A 25,351-nucleotide genomic window follows, 5' to 3' on the forward strand; every position below is an offset into this window, starting at 1 on the left:
GTCTCTAATTGGAAGCATGTTGCATGGAAACACTGGTTATCCCACATGTTTACTCCACTTCTGATTCTGAGATACACATTTTGAATAATCTTACATTATTCAACCCACATGCACACACATGGAGGGCAATTAGGGGCTCAGAGGGTGGAGATACCACCGCCCAACATATTCTGCACTTTGATTGGTTCTTAGTCGGTATTCTCAATTTGAACACAGCATTGCAGTCAAGTTAACGAAGGCTGACAAGGTCATAAAGTAAACCTGGTTTTAACCCCTTTGAACACAGTAAGAGTCTGTTTTTTTTACAGCTGTGAAAATCCCATCCCAGAAATGTTTTTGTTGTCTTCTGCATTATTTTATATAACTTCCCACCTGTGGTGGCCCAAAGGTTAAATAAAGCCAGTCAGTTGCACAGGCTGTATACGGTGTAGCTTGTGTGTGTGTGTGTGTGTGTGTGTGTGTGTGTGTGTGTGTGTATGTGTACCTGTTCTTGTTGCTGGAGATCCAGTCAGAGATGTAGGCGACCGCCTGACGGTGGCACTGTTTGTTCCCAAAGCTACACGCTAACATGATGAGCTCCCTCTGTAACTCCCTGAAGAGAGACAAACAGGAAACATTACATACTTTATTATAAGAACCTCCTGCGTGGAGGCTGGGTCTCAGTTCCCTATGTAGTCCAGAGATAGGACCAGGACTTATTACTGGTAGCACAGAGAAACAGCTCCGTCTTCTTTTAGGTTTCCTGTCCAAAGTTAACACAGGTGGTGCCTCCAGTTCTACTCTTGAGAAGCATCACAACGATGTGACTGACTGAGTCTGTTTTGCATGTATTCATATTTTTCGATGATTGCTCTATATGTCTGTAGCTCGCTGTGAACCTGTTTTTGTATCTTGTTGTTTGCACCTTATGTTCATTCATTCCTTTGTTTCTCACCGGGACGAGAGAAAACAATTTAGTTCCTCAACAGATGGATGCGTGAGGTCTCTCTTATCTCTTTAATATTACTGTCACAGCAGCAGTGATGGGAATAAAACCATCATAAATAACAGCGTTACCAACACGTTATTTATCTAATCAAAGTGATTACTTTTCCCATCTTAATAACGCTGTTGCCCCCAAAAAATGCAGCGCGTTACTATAACTGAAATTGTTATTTTCATCAGTTCAATTCAATTTTGTTTATAGTATCAATTCATAACAAGAGTTATCTGGAGACACTACAGATGGAGCAGGTCTAGACCACACTCTATAATTTACAAGGACCCAACAGGTCTAATAGTTTCCTCCAGAGCAAGCAACAGGGCCACAGTGGCAAGGAAAAACTTCCTTTTAGGCGGAAACCTGGGACAGACCCAGACCCAAACCCAGACCCAGACCCAGGCCCAGGCCCAGACCCAGGCTCTTGGTAGGCAGCGTCGGTCATCAGACCACCTAGATCTCTGAGCCGAGAGACAAAGACTTTTGTTACTGTCCTTCCTCGGTCAGCGGGCGGTGCACGAGGCAAGCGCATAAACTCTGACGATTGGCCGAGGTTGAGTAAAATTTCATGGTGAGTCGGGCGGGTGTTGGAAAGCCCGCATACTCAGACTCACAACACACAACACAAGTGAGTCAGTCAACGAGAGACCGGTGTAGCCCAAACGAGGGCAATAAATATCAAAAGTTCCAAAACATCTATTGTGTTATTTGTAACGATCCACTATTTAAACATAATATCTACGTACCTGGCATTTGATTGGGGGCTAGTCTCACTTTGTCCCACAGCAACATTAAAGTAGTTAGATTTGTGTACATTGTTTTTGTTAATAATGTATTAAGTGTCCATTTAATTATAATATTCAGTTTTATCATAGATAATTGAACATGCACATGTATTCCGTTGAAGAGGGGTGGAGGTGGGTTCACATCTGAGCATTTCAAAATGTACTTGAAAGAAACGCAATAGTTACTTTCCGGAAGAAGTAATTAGTAACTAATGACATTTTTCTATCTCTCTCTCTCTCTATCTATCTATCTCTCTTCATCCAGGCCTTTTGCTCCCATACATGAACCTAAAGAGCAGGTGTGCTTGGAGTCGCCCACACAGTTTGTGCACCCAAAGACCTTGTTGTGCGGTTAAAACCAGGTCCTCTATTTTATCAGACTGATAATATTAACAGAAGTGTGTATTAGTGTGTGTGTGTGTGTAATAGTGTGTGTTGCATACTCAGTCTGGTAGGACGCCTGCAGCACGTTGCCCTCGCTGCCGGGGCCGTTGGTTGGCCAACCCATCTGATGGTACCGCGACGCAACCTGCCTTAGCACATAGTCCTGGTAACACACACACACACACACACACACACACACACACAGAAGAGTTAATTAACAGACACCCAGCTGTCAGTGCTGAAGAGACAGTTTATTGTGCTAACATGAAGCCATTAGTAACTGACTGAGTGAGTGATTGATTGATTGATTGACAGAAGGACTGATTGAGATAGTAACTGACTGAGTGATTGATTGACAGATGGACTGATTGAGATAGTAACTGAGTGAGTGATTTATTGATTGACAGAAGGACTGATTGAGATAGTAACTGACTGAGTGATTGATTGATTGATTGACAGATGGACTGATAGAGATAGTAACTGACTGAGTGATTGATTGATTGACAGATGGACTGATAGAGATAGTAACTGAGTGAGTGATTGATTGATTGACAGAAGGACTGATTGAGATAGTAACTGACTGAGTGATTGATTGATTGATTGACAGAAGGACTGATTGAGATAGTAACTGACTGAGTGATTGATTGACAGATGGACTGATTGAGATAGTAACTGAGTGAGTGATTGATTGATTGATTGACAGAAGGACTGATTGAGATAGTAACTGAGTGAGTGATTTATTGATTGACAGAAGGACTGATTGAGATAGTAACTGACTGAGTGATTGATTGATTGACAGATGGACTGATTGAGATAGTAACTGAGTGATTGATTGATTGATTGACAGATGGACTGATTGAGATAGTAACTGAGTGATTGATTGATTGATTGACAGAAGGACTGATTGAGATAGTAACGGAGTGATTGATTGATTGACAGAAGGACTGATAGAGATAGTAACGGAGTGATTGATTGATTGACAGAAGGACTGATAGAGATAGTAACGGAGTGATTGATTGACAGATGGACTGATTGAGATAGTAACTGAGTGAGTGATTGATTGACAGAAGGACTGATATAGATAGTAACGGAGTGATTGATTGATTGACAGAAGGACTGATAGAGATAGTAACTGAGTGATTGATTGATTGATTGATTGACAGAAGGACTGATAGAGATAGTAACTGACTGAGTGATTGATTGATTGACAGAAGGACTGATAGAGATAGTAACGGAGTGAGTGATTGACTGATTGACAGAAGGACTGATAGAGATAGTAACGGAGTGATTGATTGACAGATGGACTGATAGAGATAGTAACTGACTGAGTGATTGATTGATTGACAGAAGGACTGATAGAGATAGTAACGGAGTGACGGGTGTTTACACTGAACAGGCTGTATTCGTCCGTGCGGTCCAGCAGTTTGTCCAGCTGGTAGAGAGCTCGGCTGGCGGAGTGCCACGGCAGGAAGGACTGCTCCTCCGGCAGGTAGCCAATCAGCTGCAAGGGAACGCCCTGTGGGAGGTACCCAGCCCTGAGAGAGAGAGAGAGAGAGAGAGAGAGAGAGAGAGAGAGAGAGAGAGAGAGAGAGAGAGAGAGAGAGAGAGAGAGAGAGAGAGAGAGAGAGAGAGAGAGAGAGGGAGAGAAACAATCAACCCTAAGAGTGATAACATAACATCATCTCTGGAAAACAACAAAAACCATTGACATCTAAACCAGTTTAATGTTATTAGTCACTTCACAGACACTTTCATCTGTCCCCAATTATACACAAAAAAGTTTTAAATAAATAAGATTACCCTTTGGTGTCAACTCTTCAGAAAGATGGCACATCCCAGATTTCATACTACATCAGTGTGTGCTACACAAGGAGAGTATTTATTATGTAGTATTTACTTTCTTTTTTATGTATAAACTTTAACCCAAACGCCAATGACTCTTTCTGGACTCTGAACTTTTTTGTCAGTGCAGTTGAGGCCACACACAGGTGCATACTGGGAGATGAAGTCAATGGAACTCTCTCCCAACGACTATCAAACAACTCTCAGTATGGCTTTAAAAAAAAATCACATAAGACACATTTATTTCAAAGGAACTAAATATTTATTATAAAACTAGTTGGTACAGGGCTTTTGTTTTGTTAATGTATTTCTTAAAATAGATTACTCTATTCGGAGTAGTATCTTTTGTTTAATTTTTTCTATTAATTCTGTCAACTGTAAGATTTACTTATGATTTGTATTTTCAAATGTATGCATGTGTGTGTAATGAAATGTTATGAGTTTTGTCAAGGAAAGATTGTAGGACCCCAGGAAGAAGAGCTTTTAGTGAATGCTGAAGCTAATGAGGATCCAAACAAGTCAATTTGAAGTTGGCGCCTGACGTCCATCTGATCTTCAACCCTTAATCTCTAACCCTTAAAGTCTGTGTGTGAGAGTCTGTGTGTTATTATGTAACTACAGTATGAAAACAATAAGAAAGACTTGGCCATCTAAATGCCAGCGGAGCTGTTTGGCTGCCTGGGATACATCCCCCTCATCATGAATATGAACCAGTGTCCTTTGTGCATTCATTAACATTCATGATGTTGACGATGGGGGGGAGCTCAGCTGCTTCCCGCGTCAACCTTTAGCCCCACCCACACACCATGAATATTAATGAGGCAGGCAGTCGAAGCGAGTGAAAGTGAACTCAGAGAGGCACTTTGTTAATTTTATTGGTTTTATTCTGATTATTGGCGTTCGGACTGAAGAGAGAAGCGACCGATGGAAATGATGATTTCCCAGCGACTGAGGCCAGGCAGTAACCTTTACTGAAGAGCTGTCAATCAAAGTGAGTGGCAGTCGCACGCAGAACTTCGTGTTCTTTCACCAGAATAGTTTAGTTTGCAGACAGAGAGGCTGAGAGAGACACAGACCTCCACAGTTAATCTGATTGAGATAAAACTCTAAATCTTTAAGGAGCCAGCAGAACTCCAAACTCCAGACCGACTTATTTCCATAATCTGCCTCTTATCCAACCTCCACACATTCATCTCCATTCCCATCATGCACCTGGCCTCTGAGACCATTACCATAATTCATACAGTGTGCAAAAGAAATAACAGCAATCTGCATCCAGCACCATTGATCTGTTTACTTTTTCAACTGGCAGGTGTACACAGTCACGCCAAACTCCATGTGATCCGTCTTCTTTTATCTGTCTTCTCATTTTCTGCTGAGGTCTTTTCTTCTTCTGCCTCTTTAATCCTGTATGTCTCTGTTCTCGCAAATGTTCTCTCCTTTTTATTTTCAGAGGGAATATTCAGAAGCGATCTGTGGTTCCCATTCTGTTGTCTATGTCTCTGTATTGTCTACTGTGTAAGAAGCTGAACTAAATCTCTCTGAAAAGCTGTGCAAAACCTGAAAAAACACTGAAACACTGAGAAATAACACCACTAAAATCTATCATGTTCATTCAACCTTTAAGGAAAAAAATTTAGACATTTGGGATAGTACCCTTATTTTACTTTATTTTAGGAGATATATGGAGCTATAGCCAACAGCCGCTTAGCTTAGCATAAATACTGGAAACAGCGGGGAAGCTAGCTTCTATCTACGAGCACTTCTAAATCCCACTGATTTACACGTTGTTTCTGGTTTGTTTAACCCATGTAGAAAGGAAAAAGAATGAAGATTCACCCTGGCAACCTCATGACAACATGACTCCGGGAATGAGACTGTCCTCCCGTAGTGCTGCCTCCTAGTGGCCTGAGTAGTTATGACAGGAGTGAAGCAGGAAGTAAGGTGACGAAGCGCCACATTTTGCGTAAGCAGGAATTAACGCAAGACTTTCACCCTTGAGATCGGGGTTTAAGTCAGGTTTTTTGTATGGTTTGAGTCCATTTAAATTTCTTTTTACTTTACCAAAAACATACGTACATGACGTTCTGCACCACATGCGTAACCAGAAGTGAAGTAACGTAATAAACGTCCACGAGTTTAACCCAAACCACAACCTTCTTCTAAACTGTAGTAGTTTTTAGGTTCTGTGTTTGAGATAAGAGGAGGAAAACTCTCCTGTAGGACGAATTTCCTATCACTGCTAGGGGCGCTAATTTAGGAAATGCTTCTATGGGTCCTTTAAGAAGGTATGAATGAAGGACCTGCATCATCGTATGTCTTAGAGGACTGGTTGCTAGGAAGTTACCCGTCCAAGAAATAGCCCTGAATGATGATCTCTCATTGTTCAAAGTAACACCATAAAAACCTTTAATATAAAACCCTGAACGGCCAAATTTCATTGATATACACTGAGCGCATTTTTGTCAAAGTCTTTACAGGTTCACTAAAACTGTATTTATACATTTAGGGGTTGGGTGTATTTTCCAGGGGACCTCCCCATTCCTGCTCCTCAGAAGATGAAGCCTTTTGGTTTCAAAGACCTTTTCCTCTGGCACCAACATCTGGACAAACTTCAAACTACAACAGTCCCAGCGCTGGTCAGCCTCTAGGGGACACTAGTCAGGATTTAAACTGTTATCCAGGTGGCTCCGTTCAGAGAGGCAGGAAAGTGGGGAGATTATAAATTTTCAATTTGCCCTCAGCCAATTACAGTCTGTGTATATGTGTGTGTGTGTGTGTGTGTCTGTGTGTGTGTGTCTCTCCAGTGTTGTCGTCTTAACAAGCTCATTAACTCGTTAACATCGTTAAGGGCCAGTTAATAGTTTGTCCATTAGCCATTAGCAAGGCTCAGTGGAGAGCTAACGAGGGACTGCTGCTGCAGTCTCTCTCTCTCTCTCACACACACACACGCATGCACACACACACACACACACACACAGACACACACACACAGACACACACACACAAAGTGGCGACATCCATCACTGTTTAAGCACACACTCGGACAGTCATTTACTACCACTAAACTAGACACACACACAGACACACACACACACACACACACACACACATATACACACGCCTCAGCCAATCAAACCTCAAGCAGAAGTATCAGCAATACTGAAATTTACTCAAGAGATGAAAGATCCCTCAAACGGTAATCACTTCAATGATCGGCCATCTAAAAAAAAGTAAATATCTGTGCATGTATTCTCTTTAAAAGAAGCTGATCTAACAGGTTCTCCTCTGCATGTTGTCTTTGCTATCACCATCCATCATTCATCATCCACCATCCATCATACAGCTCAGAAACTTAGCTTTGTTGTGCAAAACAAGTTTATTACAACTTGGTAAGTATTGTAGTTTTTGCCATGTTTTCCACCTGTAATTTTAATAAGGTACTTGCTAATTTAATTGCTGAGATGTGACATTGAAACATTGATTAAAAAAAAGAAGTGAGAAAAATCATCATGTGTCTACCTTTGATTCCCTCAAACCATTTCCTCACTCTTGCATCTCTCAAAACAAAAATATATCAAATCAATAACTAAAATATGCGGAAATAAAAAGGAAAAAACTACCTCTTTCTATCTTTTATTTCCTCTCGACATATATACGATAACAGGACCCGGAGCTAGTCTAACACATAAGCAAACTAAGCTGGATAACTTGTGAATTTCCCCCTCAGGATCAAAAATAATAGTTTATTGATTATATTTTCTATTCTTAATCTAAATCTGCAAAGTAAGTTAAGTTCAATAAAAGGAAAACCATGATTTCCGGAGAAGGCCCTTAATGTTTTTTCCCATCACTTTAAGAGGTGATAACCACTGATACGCAGTCTGGCATTTCAAAATAAAATCTAGGTATGTGTAGCAATTAAAACATCACAACTAGACTAATTCCCATCCAGACGGTGTGTTTAATATCGGGGCTGGGATAGGGATGCACGATATTTCGTTTCATCGCCTACATTGCGATGTGCGCATGTTGACGCTTAAACTTTTTTATGCAGCTTGATAGAAATGTGAACTTTCACCATTCTCTTTTTATATGACTGTTCCCGCCGGCCCTTCCCCTTTAAGACAGGTAGCCGTTGGGCAACGTGTGCATGTGACACAACGTGTGTATGTGTGTATGTGACACAACGTGTGTATGTGTGTATGTGACACAACGTGTGTATGTGTGTATGTGACACAACGTGTGTATGTGTGTATGTGACGCAACCATTAGGCAAAGATCAGAAATTGCCCTTGGGCCCCAAGCTAACAAGGGCCCCGTATAACGCCTCATAAACTTATTGTTACGATTTGTTGTCTTACTTTTCACCAATTAATTATATCTCTAAACATTGATACGCTAAAGTGCTATGCGATTGTTAAATTCATGATGAGAAACTCCCCCCAGTCCCCACTACATTGGACTATTCCATTATCCTACTGCGCATCTGCGTGTGTTTGCAAACAAACAGCTCAGCATGCTGTGAGCCGGAGGCTACAGACGGTTGGAAAATGAAGGGAAGCTACCGAAGTGGTTCTGAAAAAAGGAAGAAGAAGCGGGAAGCAAGCAGAACGTTTTTAGCAAAACTACCAAAGGTAAAGACCTTTTTCACGACGGCTTCTGACGACACTAACGTTAACGTTACTAAAGAGCAGCTAGAAGCCGGTGCTTGCGCTAGCGATGCTAACACTGAGGAGCTACTAACCGGTAGCGTCAGCCCAGGTTGCTCTAGCGATGCGGGGGCTACATACAAGCCTGTCTTTCTCAGATAAATAAGGACTGAAAAGGGGGAGAACAGGGATTGTGGAGGGCCCCATGCATGTGTTTGCCTTAGGCCTCAAAATGACTAAATCCGCCGCTGGACGCAACGTTTGTCCAACGGGGTTTATTGTTATGGGAAGTGAGGCTCTCCGTGTCTAGAAAAGTAGTGCTGCTGACACAGTGGTACGTTTCCAACCAGTGTAGTAAACCATCTAATTCCCCTCTCCATAATCTCTTCAGACGAGTAGTCACAGCGCGTCCTTGCTTTGGTGTTTGTAAAGCGTTAAAGTTCAACAAAGACTGGTTCACACATGAAAAGTTCCTTTTTCATTTGTATTTTATATGTAGATGTATCACCCCGGCAGTCGAGAATGATTTATTACTTCCAAAACTAGGAGCACTACAATACAAAAAGCTCATTGTGAATCAAAAACAATACGATGTGTCTTCCAATGTGGCATGGTAATGTTCAGTGTTGCCATGGTGACAGATGCAGGCTGAAAAAAAAGAGCGTTTTCTGCTGTCAGTGTGAATATTAATTAATATGTAGTTCTGTTTCTTTTTTATGTACAGATGAAAACCTCCTGCTGAGCGCCTGCTGCGTGCACGCACACGCACACAAACACACACACACACACACACACACACACACACACACACACACACACAGCAGATCGCAGGCATCTCTAGCTGTTGCTCATTCAACATGACAGAGGACAGATGGCTGCGAGAGAGAGATGTGGAAAGGGAAAGAGAGACGGGGGTAGATTGAGTTATAGGGTTGGTGTCAGAGTAGATTTTGGTTACAGTGCTCAAACAGCTTCAGGCTGAAAACATCATGATGAGAAACGACACTCTCTACCTCTCCGTGGCTGCAGGCTCACCCAACATTCATTCATCACAAAGTTTCCCTCTGGCCCCGGTTGAATTTCTTTTGCTAGGTCTGCTCTAAATGCAGCAACATGGCTTCCTAGAGCCAGATGTGATCCTGTCCAGTGGGATGACGTTTCCACCAAACTGGGAACAACGCACTGCTTAACCCTCATGTTGTCCTCGGGTCACATTGACCCATTATCCAATATCAGGGTTCTTTGTAACTACCCAATTTTAATTACCCAAAATAACATGAGTGATTCCACACAATGCTCTTTGGGGTGATTTCGAGGGGTAATGTTGGGGCGTCTTATTCAATTTTATACCATATTGACAAAAGAAAAATTGAAGTGGTTTTGAAATAGTATTGAGTAAAAGTTGACATTTTTCAGTCTGTGATTGTCCATCAACATACATTCCTTTAATTGTGGTCTAAATAATTCCTAATTTCTGCTTTTCTAACTCAAACATTAGGTATAATTTCCTTATTTATTTACCATATTCATTTTATGTCGGCAATTTCTATTTGTGCTGCAGTCAGTCTTGGACAGGGCACTGTAGATGTCAATCTGCACGCAATCTGTGGGATGTGAGGAAAGTTATGCTAAGGAGAAACTCAGGGAAAACCCATTGCTGCAAGGCCACAGTGTTAATACCCGAGTGGCACTTATCTAGTGGTTGTGGATGGCGGAGGAATAACCTGCTGGCAAAGCTCCATCCAAATGCCTTGTGTGTGTGTGTGTGTGTGAATGTAAATGTGTTTGTGGAAAATCCATAGGTCTTAGCTGAACTCACATACAGGATTTAAACCTCTGTATGTACAGCTGACTCAGTCCAACTACATGTACAGCAGCACATCCTTAATCCTGCTGGATCTGGATGACAATAAGTCTTTTCCAAACACCCAACTCATCAAATAAGACATATCTGAGGGAGTCAGAGCCACCATCAGTCCTGTCCAACAAAGAGACGCTCCTTATCGCGAAGCAATTGAAAGCTAATAGAAACAATGGATCAGCCGGGCTGCACTCTCCCTCCGTGTGTCCACATGTCTTAAAGGCTCAGAGACAGATGAGCCTCTCAGAAAGAGAGAGGATGGGAAACCGATCATTCATCCACCACTTCTTCTGTCAAAATGAACTGTCCATTGCCCTGAGTGTCAGACGTTGAAGACGGGATTGTACATCAAGACAGAAACAACAGCGCTTCTGGTTAAAACCAACACTCACCTGGCCAGGTTAAAGGCATCATCGATAAGTCCCGCCCTGTTTCCAACGGAGATTATCTGAGAAGAGTGAGACAGACGGAGAGGGCGTATATAAGAGTTAGAGTCAAACATGAGGAGAGTTTGACAGACGGACAGACTGACAGACAGAAATACATACTTCCGGGTTGTTGTGTAGCTGTTGTATCAGCAGTTTCCAGTTCTGGAGGTCATAGTTCACACGGAAGTAGCCCGTCTGGTTGATGTTGCCAAGCAACCAGGTGTTGTCGTCCATCTGACTGACCCTGTGGGTTTCTGAGACAAGACGGAAACGTTTAGTCAGGCAGTTAATCCACATTTTCTCCCCTGATACAAACAGCAGTGGCTTAGCCAAAAAGCCAGTGTATAAGTCGATGTCATCCAATATGCAGACGATACCACGCTGTCCTGTTGTCCCGGAATATTTAAAAAGGTTGCATGATATTTTGCTATTACTTTCATCATGTGATGTGTACAGCGAACCCTCATTTTTCACGGGGGTTACGTTCCAAGAAGAACCCTTGATAGGCAAAATCCGTGAAGTAGTAACCTTTATTTTTTTTACAATTATGATACGATGAAATACTCCATAATACATTGAAACCAAATAACAAAACCTTTTTACAGGCCCAAGCATTGGTTTAACAAACAAAAGTACTGTAGAAACATTTTTTTACAAATAACTACTGTACTTTAAAATAATTGTAATCATCAATACGAACTGAAGGTTTCAAATTGCGGCGATCAGCACCGCTGATTATTGGATTAGAACGGGAGAAAATAAAAAATAATTAAATAAATACGAAGTAAAGTAGGAAAACTAGTGCCTCCCGTGTATTTCACTGCTCTTCTGACTGAGCCGCTGCATCCTGACGTTTTATCTTCTACAGCTGCGGTGCAGGTGTGTTTTTCTTCTAAAGTTGCGGTGCAGGTGTATTTTTTTCGAGAGAAGAACATAGTTATCGGTAGTTGTTGTCGCTCTTTTTTTCTTCTGGGCAGAAATCCGTGAAGCAGCGAGACCGTGAAAGGTGAACCGCGATATAGCGAGGGTTCACTGTATTGTGTTGAACCTTGAAATTTGGGTTGAGAAGACAATCAGTCTGAAGTCCACTGTTAACCAATACTGTGTGTGAAGAAATGATTTGTTTGGACTAGTACGGGAGTTACAGTAATTTCAAGTCTCCGGTGTCCAAATCAGAATCAAGACTGGGTAACTCGCTCACTTTTTCCACCCCAAAAGTCCAATATTGTCCAATAACATAATTGATTTTCCCGATGATAACATGGAATCTGTACAATAGGCACAAAGCTGCACCCTATGATGCCTAAACCTTATATTAGGAAGAGAAAAACCTTTACCTGACTGGGATTTATACTAACTTGAACAAGTGTTACATTAACAAAACAGAACGCAGCAGAGAATGAACTAAATATAAACTGCGAGATCCACACCATCTCTTACACCTTGCATGCTAAAAGCAAAGTTGTGTTGATTGTAGTGGCATCACAGCCTCCCACAGAAAAAACCAAGAACATCCTAATTAGGCTGTACGGTTTGGCAGAACAGCTTGTAGGAACTTCCAGAGACAGTATAACAGCCAGGTGCTGAACAACAAGCTGACCTAAGTTCGGCCCACTTCCCCAACTTTCTTCCCTCTGGTTGAAATTCAACTCAGAGTCTTGAACTTCTAGACCTCCCTTCACCATGTACCTTGAAAATGGGTGAGAACCCACTTTCTGTGTTAATTCAGAGTGGTTGAGAATCAAAGCAAGCTTTATTCCTCAAAATCAGCAACATAAGCTTTATTCTTCAGAAAAGGTCGTTAGAACCAGCTTTTACCCCAAAACAGAAACAGAATGAGTTTTAATTTCCATAAACGGAACAATATTTGGATTTATTCTCCAATATCTGAGGCAGAATAAGCTTTATTTACAACAAAAACAAACCACAGAGAGTTTTACCCTCCAGGAACAGAAGCAGAACCATATTTACTTCTTAAAATCAGAAGCACCATATGTTTAAATCTCCATAAACACAACTATAATTGGCTTTATCTTAAAAAATCCAAAGCAGAACAAGCTTTATTTTCCAAAACACACATAGCTTTTTCCTCTCTAAAAAACAGAGAAATGTATTGTGTTAGTATGAGCTTATATTCCCCATGAACAAAACCAGAAGGAGGTTTATTTCCACTGCAGACACATCTCTGAACACTGAAACATGGAAAACACGGAGCAGAGCTATTTTCAAAAGGAATATACCTGCAAGACAGAATTTCTGAGACCATTAACTACAAATTACACATCAAGATAATGAGGAAATTCATTTGTGATCACAAGATAGTTTAACAAAACAACAAAATACCACGATAATGGCTTGTGTTTCTTAAGGTAACGAGATAATTGAGCAAAATAAACCTTTAATGGAGATGATGTCGGATCTCATATCAGCACGCTGCAGTGGTTTCTAGTGTTAATACCTGAAGCCTCCCGGCAGTACCGTACCTGTCTTGTTGTTGATCCAGATGAGGCTCTCTGAACAAACACTGGATGCATTTCCCACAGCCACCGTCAATGGGACCTGCCACTGTAAACTACAGAGAGGGAGAGCGATGTCAGTAATGGTCGGCGGAATTGGATTCGGTTTTATGGCCTCAGTTATCAAATTGAGAGACATTACAGAGAGAGAGAAAGAGTGATGGTCAGTGGCGATCCCTCATCAGTCAGCTGGAAATGGATCAAGCAGCACTAACTGTTACAGAGAGAGAGCGAGAGAGAGGCACGGAGTGAGAGTGTAATAGCTGCAGCAGTCAGCGCACATCAGTCAGGGAGAAGCAGCTGAGAGTTGTTGTCTTCTTCAGAGAGGGAGAGGTTAAATGTGGTTTTGCTGATTTTTTTTTAATTTTCTGATCAGATGAGAGAAACATAAATGCTCTTTTATGGCTTGAATGAATAACAACATATCAGACTCGTAAAACTTAAAGAAAACAAACAATTGATTATCTCTGAAATTGCATCTCGGCTGAGCATAAACAGCGTGGCGAACGGCGCTCTGCAGAGTCAACAAATGTTACAGCAAATAAAGTGTGTTGTTGTGCAATTATAATTGATTATTTGTCCAAATGTTTGCAAATGATTTCAAAAGCTCTGAGGTGTCATTTAATATATTTCCTTTCGAGTTGCAAGTCAGTAAAACACTTGTAGTGACGCAAATGTTGCACCCTTACTTCTCTGCCTTTCTGTTTCCCTTTCAAGATTTACTCTGCATGCATACAGTGTTTAATTTATTCATTTTTGTTTATTTTGATTCATTTTTAACAGCTAGAATAAAAACAACCCGCAAGCCTAAAATAGAGATATAACTTTACACACTATAAATCACTGATTTAAGAACGGAGTCAATTGGCATGTTCATGACAGGAATAGTTTGCACAATGTGCATTTTTGCACTTAACCCTTGTGTTGTCTTCCAGTCAACCGTGCATTATTATTGCTTTTTTCACACATTTGTTAGTTTTCCAATGTATTTGGTGTTTTTTCCAAAGTTTTTTAGATATTTTTAATGTTGACATTTTCAGCTCTTATCTCGACGGCCCATTTTTTGTGGGAAAATTAACTGAAAACGGGTCAATTTGACCCGAGGACAACACAAGGGTTAGATCATTAAAATATTGCATACATATGGAAAGGTGGTCCTTAAAATTTAAGAGAAAGCAATGATAACATTATTTACAACAAACTGTTTCACAGCCTGAATATGTAAACCATTTGATGGTTGTTTGGGAATTTTTTTTAATCTCAAAGTTGGCAAATCTGCCAAATTTTACTTTAACTGTTGCGTGACTGCAGGTCGAAAAACCAAATTAAAAAATGTGGGACCTTTTTGTTTTACTCTATTAGGAACCTAGATTGATATGAGGACAGGACCAAAATGTACTGTAGTACAGTACATTTACAAGGCACTTTATGCTACTTTATACTTCATTTTAGATGGAAACCTTGAACAATTTTCTCCACTTACTCCATTTGACAGCTATTTACAGATGAATAATTTACTCAAAAAACCTACTGTTTAAATTAACTTATGAAATATGATGCATTGTTATAGAGGCAATTGCTCAAACTTGCATCAGTCATATAAGTCGCATAATATCATATCTGGGAGTGGAAAGTAAAATGCTCCGGCTTCAACTAATACAGTCGGGATTGTGTAACTGTGTGAAAGTGATCTGCAAAAGAGAGCAATCCTCTCAGTTTGATCCCCTCTGAATAAATAAAGGTAAAAAGGTATTTACCATGTAAATAACTGTGTGTGAAGACGGAGCCGACTCTAACAGCTCATTATGAACAAATAACTTTCTGATGCTTTCGGTGACACACACACACACACACACACACACACACACAATGAAAGAATCTTTAAAGTGACACCTTTCGTTAACTTCCATTGAGATTTTAATTGAATCATTCCAATCGAATTGATTCATATTTTAATTAAAGTAGATTTTAATTAAAGACTGCAAACAATCAACGTTACACACTGGGATTAATTCATCCATTTAAAGAGTGTGTTCGATTCTATGGATGTGTGTGTGTGTGTGTAGAAGGTATTGTAACGCAATCAGCGAGAGAAAGACTGTGTGTCGCCGCGGGCAATCGTGGATCGATACCGCTGCCTAGCAACCTAATATTTAATCTGATATTTATATCAACGTGATTGACAAGAGTGGAAGCCGGCCAGCCAGCCTGCCTGCCACACATACTAAATTGCACAAAGTCAGCAGCATGGACAGCAGCATGTTCATTAATATTTGATTGAAATGGATGCTGTTTATTTTACACTAGACACTATTTTAGACCAGTGTGTCAGTCACAATGCAGAAAGCAGCTTCAGCATGTGTGCAGAACGCACCGGCCAGTCCAGCAGCTATGTAGCGCTTGATAATGGTGAAGTAGTAGATTTCTAAACTCAACTTTCTTCTTTTCCTAAAGCCAACTGTCCCGTTTTTGTCCTGCGTGTCACGGAAACACTTCTTATAAGCCCACCCACGATCTTTTCCTCAACCTAATTGTGTCAAAAGGGACGTCAATAGTCCCGATCCAGCTCGCTTAGATAAAGCGTGTTTAGATATGACGCTAAAGGAGACTTTGAGCGTTGATAACGACACCAAAAGGCGCCTGACCAAGCGTCCGTATTTTACGTGAGGGGTGTAAGAAAGTGCTGGTCCGCCGTAGGGTTGGTTTCTCCTCGTACCTGAAAAATCGCGCAAAGAAGGTCGTTAAGTAGACGCAAAAGGCAACGCTAGATTGGCTTAATTGGTGTGAAGAAGAGTCCAAGGAGACAAGAGGTAACGTCTCTAAAAATAGAGTCGTGAAGGGTAGAGACACTGAGGATGTCCATGAAAGGCAGCGCTAGATTGGCTTAATTAGTGTGAAGAAGAGTCCAAGAAGACGAGAGGAAACGTCTCTAAAAATAGAGTCGTGAAGGGTAGAGACACTGAGGATGTCCACGAAAGGCAGCGCTAGATTGGCTTAATTAGTGTGAAGACGAGTCCAAGGAGACGAGAGGAAACGTCTCTAAAAATAGTCGTGGAGGGTAGAGACACTGAGGATGTCCACGAAAGGCAGCGCTAGCACCGACTAATAAGTGTGACGGTAGTGTCAAGTTTATAGAATGAATTTTGTTGCTTAATGTTTTTATATTTAATGGTTCATACTTGTGTTTTATCAGTTTTTCGTTTTTTTGTTGTTGTTCTTTAAGCCTCTTGTTGTCTTCCCGTCAAAATTAAAAATCAACACTTTTGTTGAGGCTTTTAATCAACGTTTGTTAAGTTTTCATTATGTTTTTGTCCCTTTTTTCAGCACTTTTGAGACTCTTTTTCCCATATTTTGCCACGTTTTTTAACTTTTCAACACTACGTAACACTAACACTTATTAACTTTAGTTTTACAGTTATTTTAGGGATTTATGGTTGACGAACCAAATCTTTAGGAAATTATACCTAAGGTTTGAGTTAGAAAAGCAGAAATTAGGAATTATTTAGACTAAAATGAAAGAAATGGATGTTGATGGATGGACTTTTACTCAATACTATTTAAAAACCACTTCAGTTTTGTTTTCAAATGCTATAAAATTGAATAAAAATTGAAGACCCCTCAAAATCAATGTGTTTTTCAATGTTTTTTCCAAAGTTATTTCATATTTCTTAAGTTGTTATTTTCGGCTTATTTCGAAGGCCCATTTTTTGTGATGAAAAAACTAAAAAAGGGGTCAAATTTGACCCAAGGACAACATGAGGGTTAAACTGATTTTGAGTAAAGCATTTTGAATTTCCCTGTTGCTGAAATGTGCTCTACAAAATAAGCTGCCTTGCCTTGCCCACAGCGCCGATTTAACGCAGAAGCATGAATCCGCCTTTTTATTGTCGTATGGTTTGGAAGACTTGTAGTTTTTCCAAATCGTGTTGACTTCAAACTGCTGCTAATTATTTTCCTCAAACACTTTGTCTGCTTCAGAAAGGTAAAGCAGCACATAAATAAGAGTCCTTACACTCATGAATAATGTATCGCCGTCCTGTTTAAAGCTCATTTAAACAAACACAGCCACTCGTCCCCCGACCACGTCTCTGTTTACCTGACGATGCTTCTTTTCTCATCAGAGACGGGCAGCGTTGTGTTCGCATCCAAACGGAGACCCTGTTTGATTCCTCATCATTAGCCTGACCTCATCGTTAGCGGTCCTCTGGATTCGCCTAGTCTATTTTTCTGTCAGCTCACTTCTTTAAAAAACACGTATTTGTCCCGCTGCGTCGGTGTGTTTGATGCCGAGAAAATAAACGACGCACTCAAGAGAACTGGAAGATGAGAAGAATGTTTAGTAGTAAACTAACTAGTAAATTGTTACTGTGTTACGTATAAAAAAAGAGTAAAGGATTTGTTGTGTAAGAGATGTCTGTATGTGTTGTGTTGTTCACTTGCCATTTAAAGATTAGCCAGACCCTCCTCCGCAGAGTTGTGGAGGAAGGGCATTACATTATTTTTTTATAACCCTTGTGTTGTCCTCAGGTCCAATTTGATCCATTTTTTTTATTTTCAATATCAGGAACTTGGCTTTCTTACAAGCAAGTTGCAGAAAAATAACATGGATGCATGGACTGTTCTTTCGGTAAAATCAATGCTTACTTTCACAGAATTTTGTTTGGTTTATTGCACTTTATGGCATTTTAAAAAGTGACCAAAGCCTATTTAAAAAAAATAAAAAATAAAAAAGAGACAAAAAGTGCTGTTTTTGTATAATGTAAAATATGATGTATAACGTAATGTAATGTAAAATAAAAATTAGGCTATGAATTTAAAAAAAGGCGTAGAAAAAAACAGCTAAAACATCGGAAAAGAAAAAAAAATGTTACGCCTTTATTTTCAAAGGACAGTTTAAGACATGAAAGGGGAGATAGAGGAATGACATGCAGAAAAGGTCCGCAGGTCGGAGTCGAACCCGCAGCCACATGGTAGTCGAGGTTTGTAGGATGTCACAGGCATACGGTCTCGAACAATAGGAAAAGACGTTAGATACAGGTTGACAATGATTGGTTTGCCACTACCAGTTAGAGAGAGCTAATTGGCTGTTCAGTCATGTTTCAATTCCTGTATATTTCAGTAGTTTATGCTTTGACGAATTCTCGGTTCCCCTGCATGTAAATAAAAGAGCAAATGAATAAATAAGTCAGGAGTTTAAGTCAACAGCGTGTAACGCTGTGGGACACTGGCGTGTGCTTCTGTATGCGGATCAAACGGCAGCGTCGGCCTTGGATTACGATCCGCTGACAGTTCAGCTAAAAACACAACAACCGTTTCTCTTCACAAGCGTCGGTGAACGCCCCGGGACCACCGGGCGCGCCTGAACGCACCCCCCTGAGATTCGACAAGCGCGAAAGAAAGAGTTGAGCTCCTCTTACAACAAACAGCTTCAGTTCATCTGCTGACGAGAGCTCGGGAGCCACTTTGAGCCGTGGAGCTCAAGTTGAAACACAAAAGACTGGATGAAAGAAAAGGAGGATGGGGGGGGGGACAGAAGAAGGCAGGAGACGTAAAATAGAAAAAAGGTAAAGAAACTTTTGGTGAGAACCTGAGTAGGTCAGAGTGGTTGTAAATGTCACAAATGCACAAAAACATGACAGGAGAGAAAGAAAGCTGCAGAGAAAAAGGAAAGAATGAACAACAGGTAAAAAAAGAGGAGGAGAGGAACTGATGAAGTATTGATGGAGGAGAAAGTGGGTCGATAAAACAGCGAAGAGAATAAACTCCAGAGGTTGTCGAGGATGTGAATAAAACATGCGAATCAAATATAAATGAAATATAAATGATGTAAAGGTGAATGTGAAAAAAACGAAATGAAGTGCTTTTTCAGGCAAAAAAAAAGGCAGAACAAACTTATTAAGGTGTGAAACAAAGAGTTTACCTCTATGGGGAGCAGGTGTGTGTCTGGATGCTGCCCGGTGTTCCCGAGAAAGTTCAGAACTTTTAGAGCCGTACAAGTAGCGCGGGGCTATAATTTGTACAGGTTTTCCTGAGGGTGGCAGTAAATCAAAGGCTCAACATTTAAAGCCAAGTTTCTCAGAGTGTGGCCTGTGGCCTACGAGTGTGACGTGCGTTATTCTTCATTGGATTTCACCACATTGCACTCCAAATGCAGCTCTCTCTCCCACAGACAACTGCCTTAAAACGCCTTGTCCACATTCCTGTTTGAACTTTCTCAATTAGCGATGTCATTGATTGAAAAGGACAGCCCGGTTTTAGGTGCTGGAGTCCGGTGGGTTTTGACGGGAGCAGCGATAACGGCTTCAGTTCCCCGTCGTGAAGGGCCGTCTGACAGCACGGCGAAGCGGTGGAAATATTCTAAATATAGCGACCACTTAAACTGACATGTGTTTTTAGATGTCTAAAATGTGTTTTTAGATGTCTAAAATGTGTTTTTAGATGTCTAACATGTGTTTAGCTGCCGCCCCCCTCCACAGCAGGATTTCTCTTAGCTTCTGTACTCCTGTCTGTGGGGGGGTGGTGCCGACCTCCATCTACTGCAGCTGACACACTGACTATGGAGAAGTAGCTCATACAGCCACACTTCCAAAGTGCCAAAATATCCCTTTTAAGCGGATGTCAGACCAAATAAACTAGTAAGTTAAACTTTCTGCATCACATGAACAAAAGCATTTCGTTCTTGCTGATCTTTCCTGCATCTTTCAAAGGGTTAACCCTTGTGTTGTCTTCCCATTAACCGTGAACTTGTCCCTCCTGGTCAAAATTGAAGAATATTTTTTTGTGCTTTGCCGATGTTTTTGTTGCTTTATCTGATTTATTTGTCACTTTTTCTTTGGCGTTTTTTATTTTTTTTACCTGAGCTGGTTTAATAACAGGTTTTACACTTATTCTTGGGATTCATGGTCATGGTCTGTATAGGTTTTTAGTTAAAAATGCATAAATTATGAATTATTTTGACTAATAGTCGGGATCTGAGGATGTTGATGGGATCACAGATGGGTAAGTAATCATTAAAATTACCTGAAGAACGTTGTATGGAATCATCAATGTTATTCTTGCACGATTTGGTTAATAGAAATCCATATTTTGGATATAAAACACTTTGAAACGGGTCAGTTTGACCCGAGGACAACACAAGGGTTAAAGGTCAGTACAATGAAATAACTTGTTGCGAGCCAGTTGCTTTAGACTCTCTGACTACACACTATTAATTGAAGCATTCACAGGATAAAGTTTGAACTCTAACCTGTTGTTGCTCCTGCCTTCCTGCCCGTACAGGAAGTGCTCCTGGCTGACGGTGATGTAATGAGTTGGGAGCTGCTCTGATTGGTTCTTGCTGATGGTTACAACTGGGTAGCCCATTTGTAGAGTCCACCTGTCCATCATCTGTCCAATGTCGATGTCCCGCCCCTCCGAACGCATGGCCTGAAAAAAAAAAAAAAACGCATGAATAATCATCAATCAAAAATCCTTCAATGATTATTATTATAGTAGAACAGTGAAAAGATTAAGCAATATATAGTTCAACATCACTTAATTAGAAAAGAAAATGACTGACTCTCAGGTAATAGGCGCTCCGATTGGCTGGCAGCTCATTAAAGAGTAGTTTGAGTGTAACAAACATCAGTAAAAAATGGAAACGGGACTTTTCCTCGTCTCTGTCTCATCAAGTCTTTTTTAACGAGCGTCTCTCCGGCCTTCATTAGAACTGCCGTGTTAAATAATTAACAGCTTCCGTCAGCCTGGCTGCTTTATCCCCAAAGAGCCGATTGTGGAAGGTGTTGCAGGTTTTAACTCCTGCTGTGGAGCAAGGCACTCGCACTTCGCCGTGAGAGGTGTTACTGCTCTGCCCCGGCGCCTTTGAGCCAGGGGAGGATAAGTGGCTCAAAAGCCAGCCGGGTAAACAGAGCGTTACCTGAGACAGCTTGCTCCACAGGTCATCTCTGGCTGCGTTGCTGTACATGTGACTCAGCAGGTAGTCCTGAAAAGAGAAAACAAGAGAACAGATCACAACTAAAACAAACCATGTGACAGGAAATGACATAATTTGGTCGACTGTGGTTGACTCAACCGTCAGCTGCGTCTCTATTGGCTGTAAAATGTCTAATGCATGAAATACCTTCTCGAATTACTTATTAAGCAACACAAAATACATTTTAAAGTGGTGAGCTGGCTTTCTACGTCTATCCTAGATTAGGTGGCTGATCGTAGCACATGTTAGCACTAGCATGCTAGCTCGTTCTCAATGACAAAACACTGCTACATCACACATTAGTTAACCATAATCTCCAAAATAACTACTTCCATGTCCCTGTTCTGCAGGTATTCCACAAGTGCCCCTCGTCTGAAAGAAGTCTCCCACTATGCAGTAAGTATAAGTACTTTTACTTGTGTTACTTAAGTGTATTTTGATGCTTATACAACAACCAACATTTTGAATGCAGGACTTTTAATTGTACAACATATCTCTACACTGCAGTATTACTACTTTTGCTGATGTACAAAAAAAGAACCTCTTCTTTTGTTTACAACTTGTCATTAACGTGTAATGTGATACAACTGAAGTGTTTTGGACAGTGGACAATGTTGACAGTGAACACAATCTGGGCGTAATAACATTTTCTCCCATTTAAATATTACTAACAATTGCAAATTTTAAGCATTTGTATGACAAGTGACATTTCCTCCAGTGAACCGATAGTCCCTTTCACACAAGCACTGTGAACCGGAACTTATGAAGACATTAGTTGGACCGGACGTTAAATGGTCTTTAGACTTTGACTGGGGATGAGCGAGTACAGCATTATCTGAGTACTCGGCTCATCCCCAGTCTTTACCCTGCCAGCGCCCGAGCACAAAGGCTGTAACGACTGAGCTTATATGTAGATGGAGCAGGTCATTGTCGGGAGAATTCACAGTGAGCGAGTGGGCGCGTTGATGGCGTTTCAACCATGCAGCTGGCGCAAAAACTGGAAGAAAACAAGCCCCCGAGGTTGTAGTAGAAGGGTGATTTACACAAACACGGCAACAAAAATGTCTAACTGGAGAGACGGCGACTTTTGGGAACTTCTGCCTGTAAGGGCCATAATCATTAGGCAAATTTAGCAACGGCTCGGTTGTTTCAACAAGGTCTCAGGGCAGTTTGGGAAATAGTCACGTTATTTTTAATCTTTTATGTTTTTTTATGTTGTTTTTTCCCCCGTTGCTGAGAAGGAAATGTATCCGTGCAGGCCGGGACCCGATGCCCGGTCTTCAAGGTGAAAGTCCTGTGTTGTTCGACCCGTCCACCACCACAACCAACCTCCGTCTTTGGATTTTCCGCTTTTAATAATACCCGCTACCGTAGTCGTGCTGTGACAACAGAACATGCTTCCCATTTAAATAAAGTACTTTAAAAATCGTTCTGACCAACACAAGAAAACGTGAAAAATGTGTCATTGTACATGAGTCCAAAAACCTGAAAAACGTGTCATTGTACATGATTCCATAGATTAAAGAACGTGACCATTTCACAGACTGCAGTGAGACTGGGTTTGTTGTTTATGACCGAATTACGAACCGGGGATATCACCGTGGGTTAAATCAGCGTCATGTCCCGCCTCCTGCACTCTCTACTTAGACGCCACCCCTTGTCTGACATTGACAATTTCCTGCGATGTGCTACATGCAAAAAAAGGGAAACTTCCGACTATGACCTGACTCATCAGACATTGTCCGAAATTCATGTGAGAAAACGGCAAATGTGAGTAAACACTGAAAAAAAGAAACATTTCAGAGCATCTAAAAGTGTGAAATTGTGAATCGAAAGTTGCCAGCAGTGCTCGAGTATAAAGGTCTTTCAGCTCAATCCCTCTGCTCTGACTTCAAGCTAACTTACACTTTAGCTTATTAACAAGGTGAAGCCTCAAAAACTCCCACAGAGAATGTCACTGGTGCGGCAGCTTCACTTTCAAGCTGTAAATCATCAATGGAGCTCGTGTCTGATTTCATCCTCTTTCTGTTTCCAACAGCAGGGAGAAAACTCATTTCCACTGCACTGGATTGGGCTTAAAAAAGGGCTGAGGGAGGTTGGTGGTTGGCTGGGCTTATAATGAAACTAGAAACGGCAGGAAAGTGAAAGATAACACAGAACACCTGCAGAGAAAGGGCTCTAATCTGCTTCTCAGGGATATAGAAGAGTCCTCACAGTCAGGCGACATTGTGGATGGAGGCTGATAAGGCGAGAAGAAGCTCTTCATTGGACCCAGATGACACGCATGATAACAACGCTGAGTGTGTGTGGCTCTGATACGTATGACTCGCTCACCTTCACTAAAGATGACATGACCAGAGCTCAAAACACCTACACACACACACACACAGACACACACACACACACACACACACCGACACACACACTGATTTCAATACAAAAACAGGTTTAGCAGCACGATACACCTCGATCAAACTGATAACAAGCGTCATCTAAAGGGACAGTTCACTCCCAAATTAAAAATATTTTTCCCCCTCTGTTAGGTTTGAGGACTTGAGAAAAAATTACTCACAGACACAAGACTTGTTTTTTTAATTTAAATTTAATTTAATTTAAATTTTAATCTGTTTATTGATCCCCTATGGGGAAATTACAATTTAGTGGGTGTATACAGAAAGTTGATTTACATAATGGGTGTAGTGTATAGTTGTTTAACATAAATGTGGACTAAACCATTACCAACCCACATAAAAGTGGGTGAGTATATCATATTATCTGCTATACTATTGGTTAAAGAGAAACTGGGTGTATTAAGCAAGTTTTCAGGTTAACACAGTTTACTGAAGTTTTAATAAAGAAACAATGGCTCCTTCACACAGTCACAGCTGCAGATTAATCTTATCTTAGCCAGATGAGGTGTCCGGCTCTCCTCGGTCTCAATGTTCTTCTTCATTTTCTAAAGGTTTCAAAATATTCACAAGATAACTTTTAAACAATACTGTTTGTCCAGTTTTCATACAACAGAACTCTGTTCAGTCTCCACATCCTCTTACTTGTAGTGTCATTAATTAATCCAGATAGTTTTGGTGTAAGTTGCACAGTGTTGCAGATAGCAAGCATAGAGATGTCGGCCTTCTCTCCAATATAACAAAACTAAATGCCACCCGGCTTCTGGAGCTCAAAGCACAAAAAATAAAAATACATTTCAATACAAGAAAGCATGACATGGTTACCAAGACCATCCACAGACCTGGTTGTGAGCAGAGTGATATAGGAACTATTTTCTTTCTACCAAACTACACCCGCCAACCCTATCACGGTGCAGAGAAGTGTCCTCATGGACAAACGCTGACCTTAGTCTGGACTTTCAGATGTAAAAAGGCCCTAAAGGCCTTCAGTAACACAACCTACTAATTCACACATTTGGTTAACAATATTATATATTGTATTATTCCGAATAACAGTGAAAACTGTGCCCACACTTTTTAAAAATGTTTTATGGAATTTGTGTTTTTACTAAATCATCAAATTAAAGTTTTTTTTACAGAATAAATGCAGCCGAGGACTAAAACTAATCCTCGTGTTAGGTAGTGTGGTGTAAGGAACAGCATATTGTATTTTGACCTGCAATATGCGCGCACACACACACACACACACACACACACACACACACACACACACACACTCTCTCTCTCTCCCACACACACACACACACACACACACTTCTCTGCTGCTGGATCAGCAGAGTTTTTATATAGAATGTGGTTCTCACTGTGTTCCAGATCACTAACTGTTTCTGCGGGAAAATCAGGACAGAGAGAGAGAGAGAGAGAAAGAGAGAGAGGGAGAGAGAAAGAGAGAGAGCGAGAGAGAGAGAAAGAGAGAGAGCGAGAGAGAGAGAAAGAGAGAGAGCGAGAGAGAAAGAGAGAGAG

General features: G+C 40.9%; 1 protein-coding gene across 1 annotated transcript in view; it reads right to left on the bottom strand.

Moving 5' to 3' along the window:
- LOC117939069 (thyrotropin-releasing hormone-degrading ectoenzyme-like) overlaps positions 1 to 25,351 on the bottom strand; it is a 161,756-nt gene that overhangs the window by 14,402 nt on the left and 122,003 nt on the right. Inside the window, exons 10-17 of the mRNA XM_034864114.1 lie at positions 21,363 to 21,428; positions 20,694 to 20,872; positions 13,415 to 13,503; positions 11,052 to 11,185; positions 10,896 to 10,951; positions 3,536 to 3,683; positions 2,208 to 2,311; positions 485 to 592 (exon numbers count right to left, since the gene is read on the bottom strand). Of these exons, the coding sequence (XP_034720005.1) occupies positions 485 to 592; positions 2,208 to 2,311; positions 3,536 to 3,683; positions 10,896 to 10,951; positions 11,052 to 11,185; positions 13,415 to 13,503; positions 20,694 to 20,872; positions 21,363 to 21,428 (884 nt within the window). The remainder of the gene's footprint in view (positions 1 to 484; positions 593 to 2,207; positions 2,312 to 3,535; positions 3,684 to 10,895; positions 10,952 to 11,051; positions 11,186 to 13,414; positions 13,504 to 20,693; positions 20,873 to 21,362; positions 21,429 to 25,351) is intronic.

Source organism: Etheostoma cragini, chromosome 23 (assembly GCF_013103735.1).
Source record: "Etheostoma cragini isolate CJK2018 chromosome 23, CSU_Ecrag_1.0, whole genome shotgun sequence".
Taxonomy (NCBI): Eukaryota; Metazoa; Chordata; class Actinopteri; order Perciformes; family Percidae; genus Etheostoma; species Etheostoma cragini.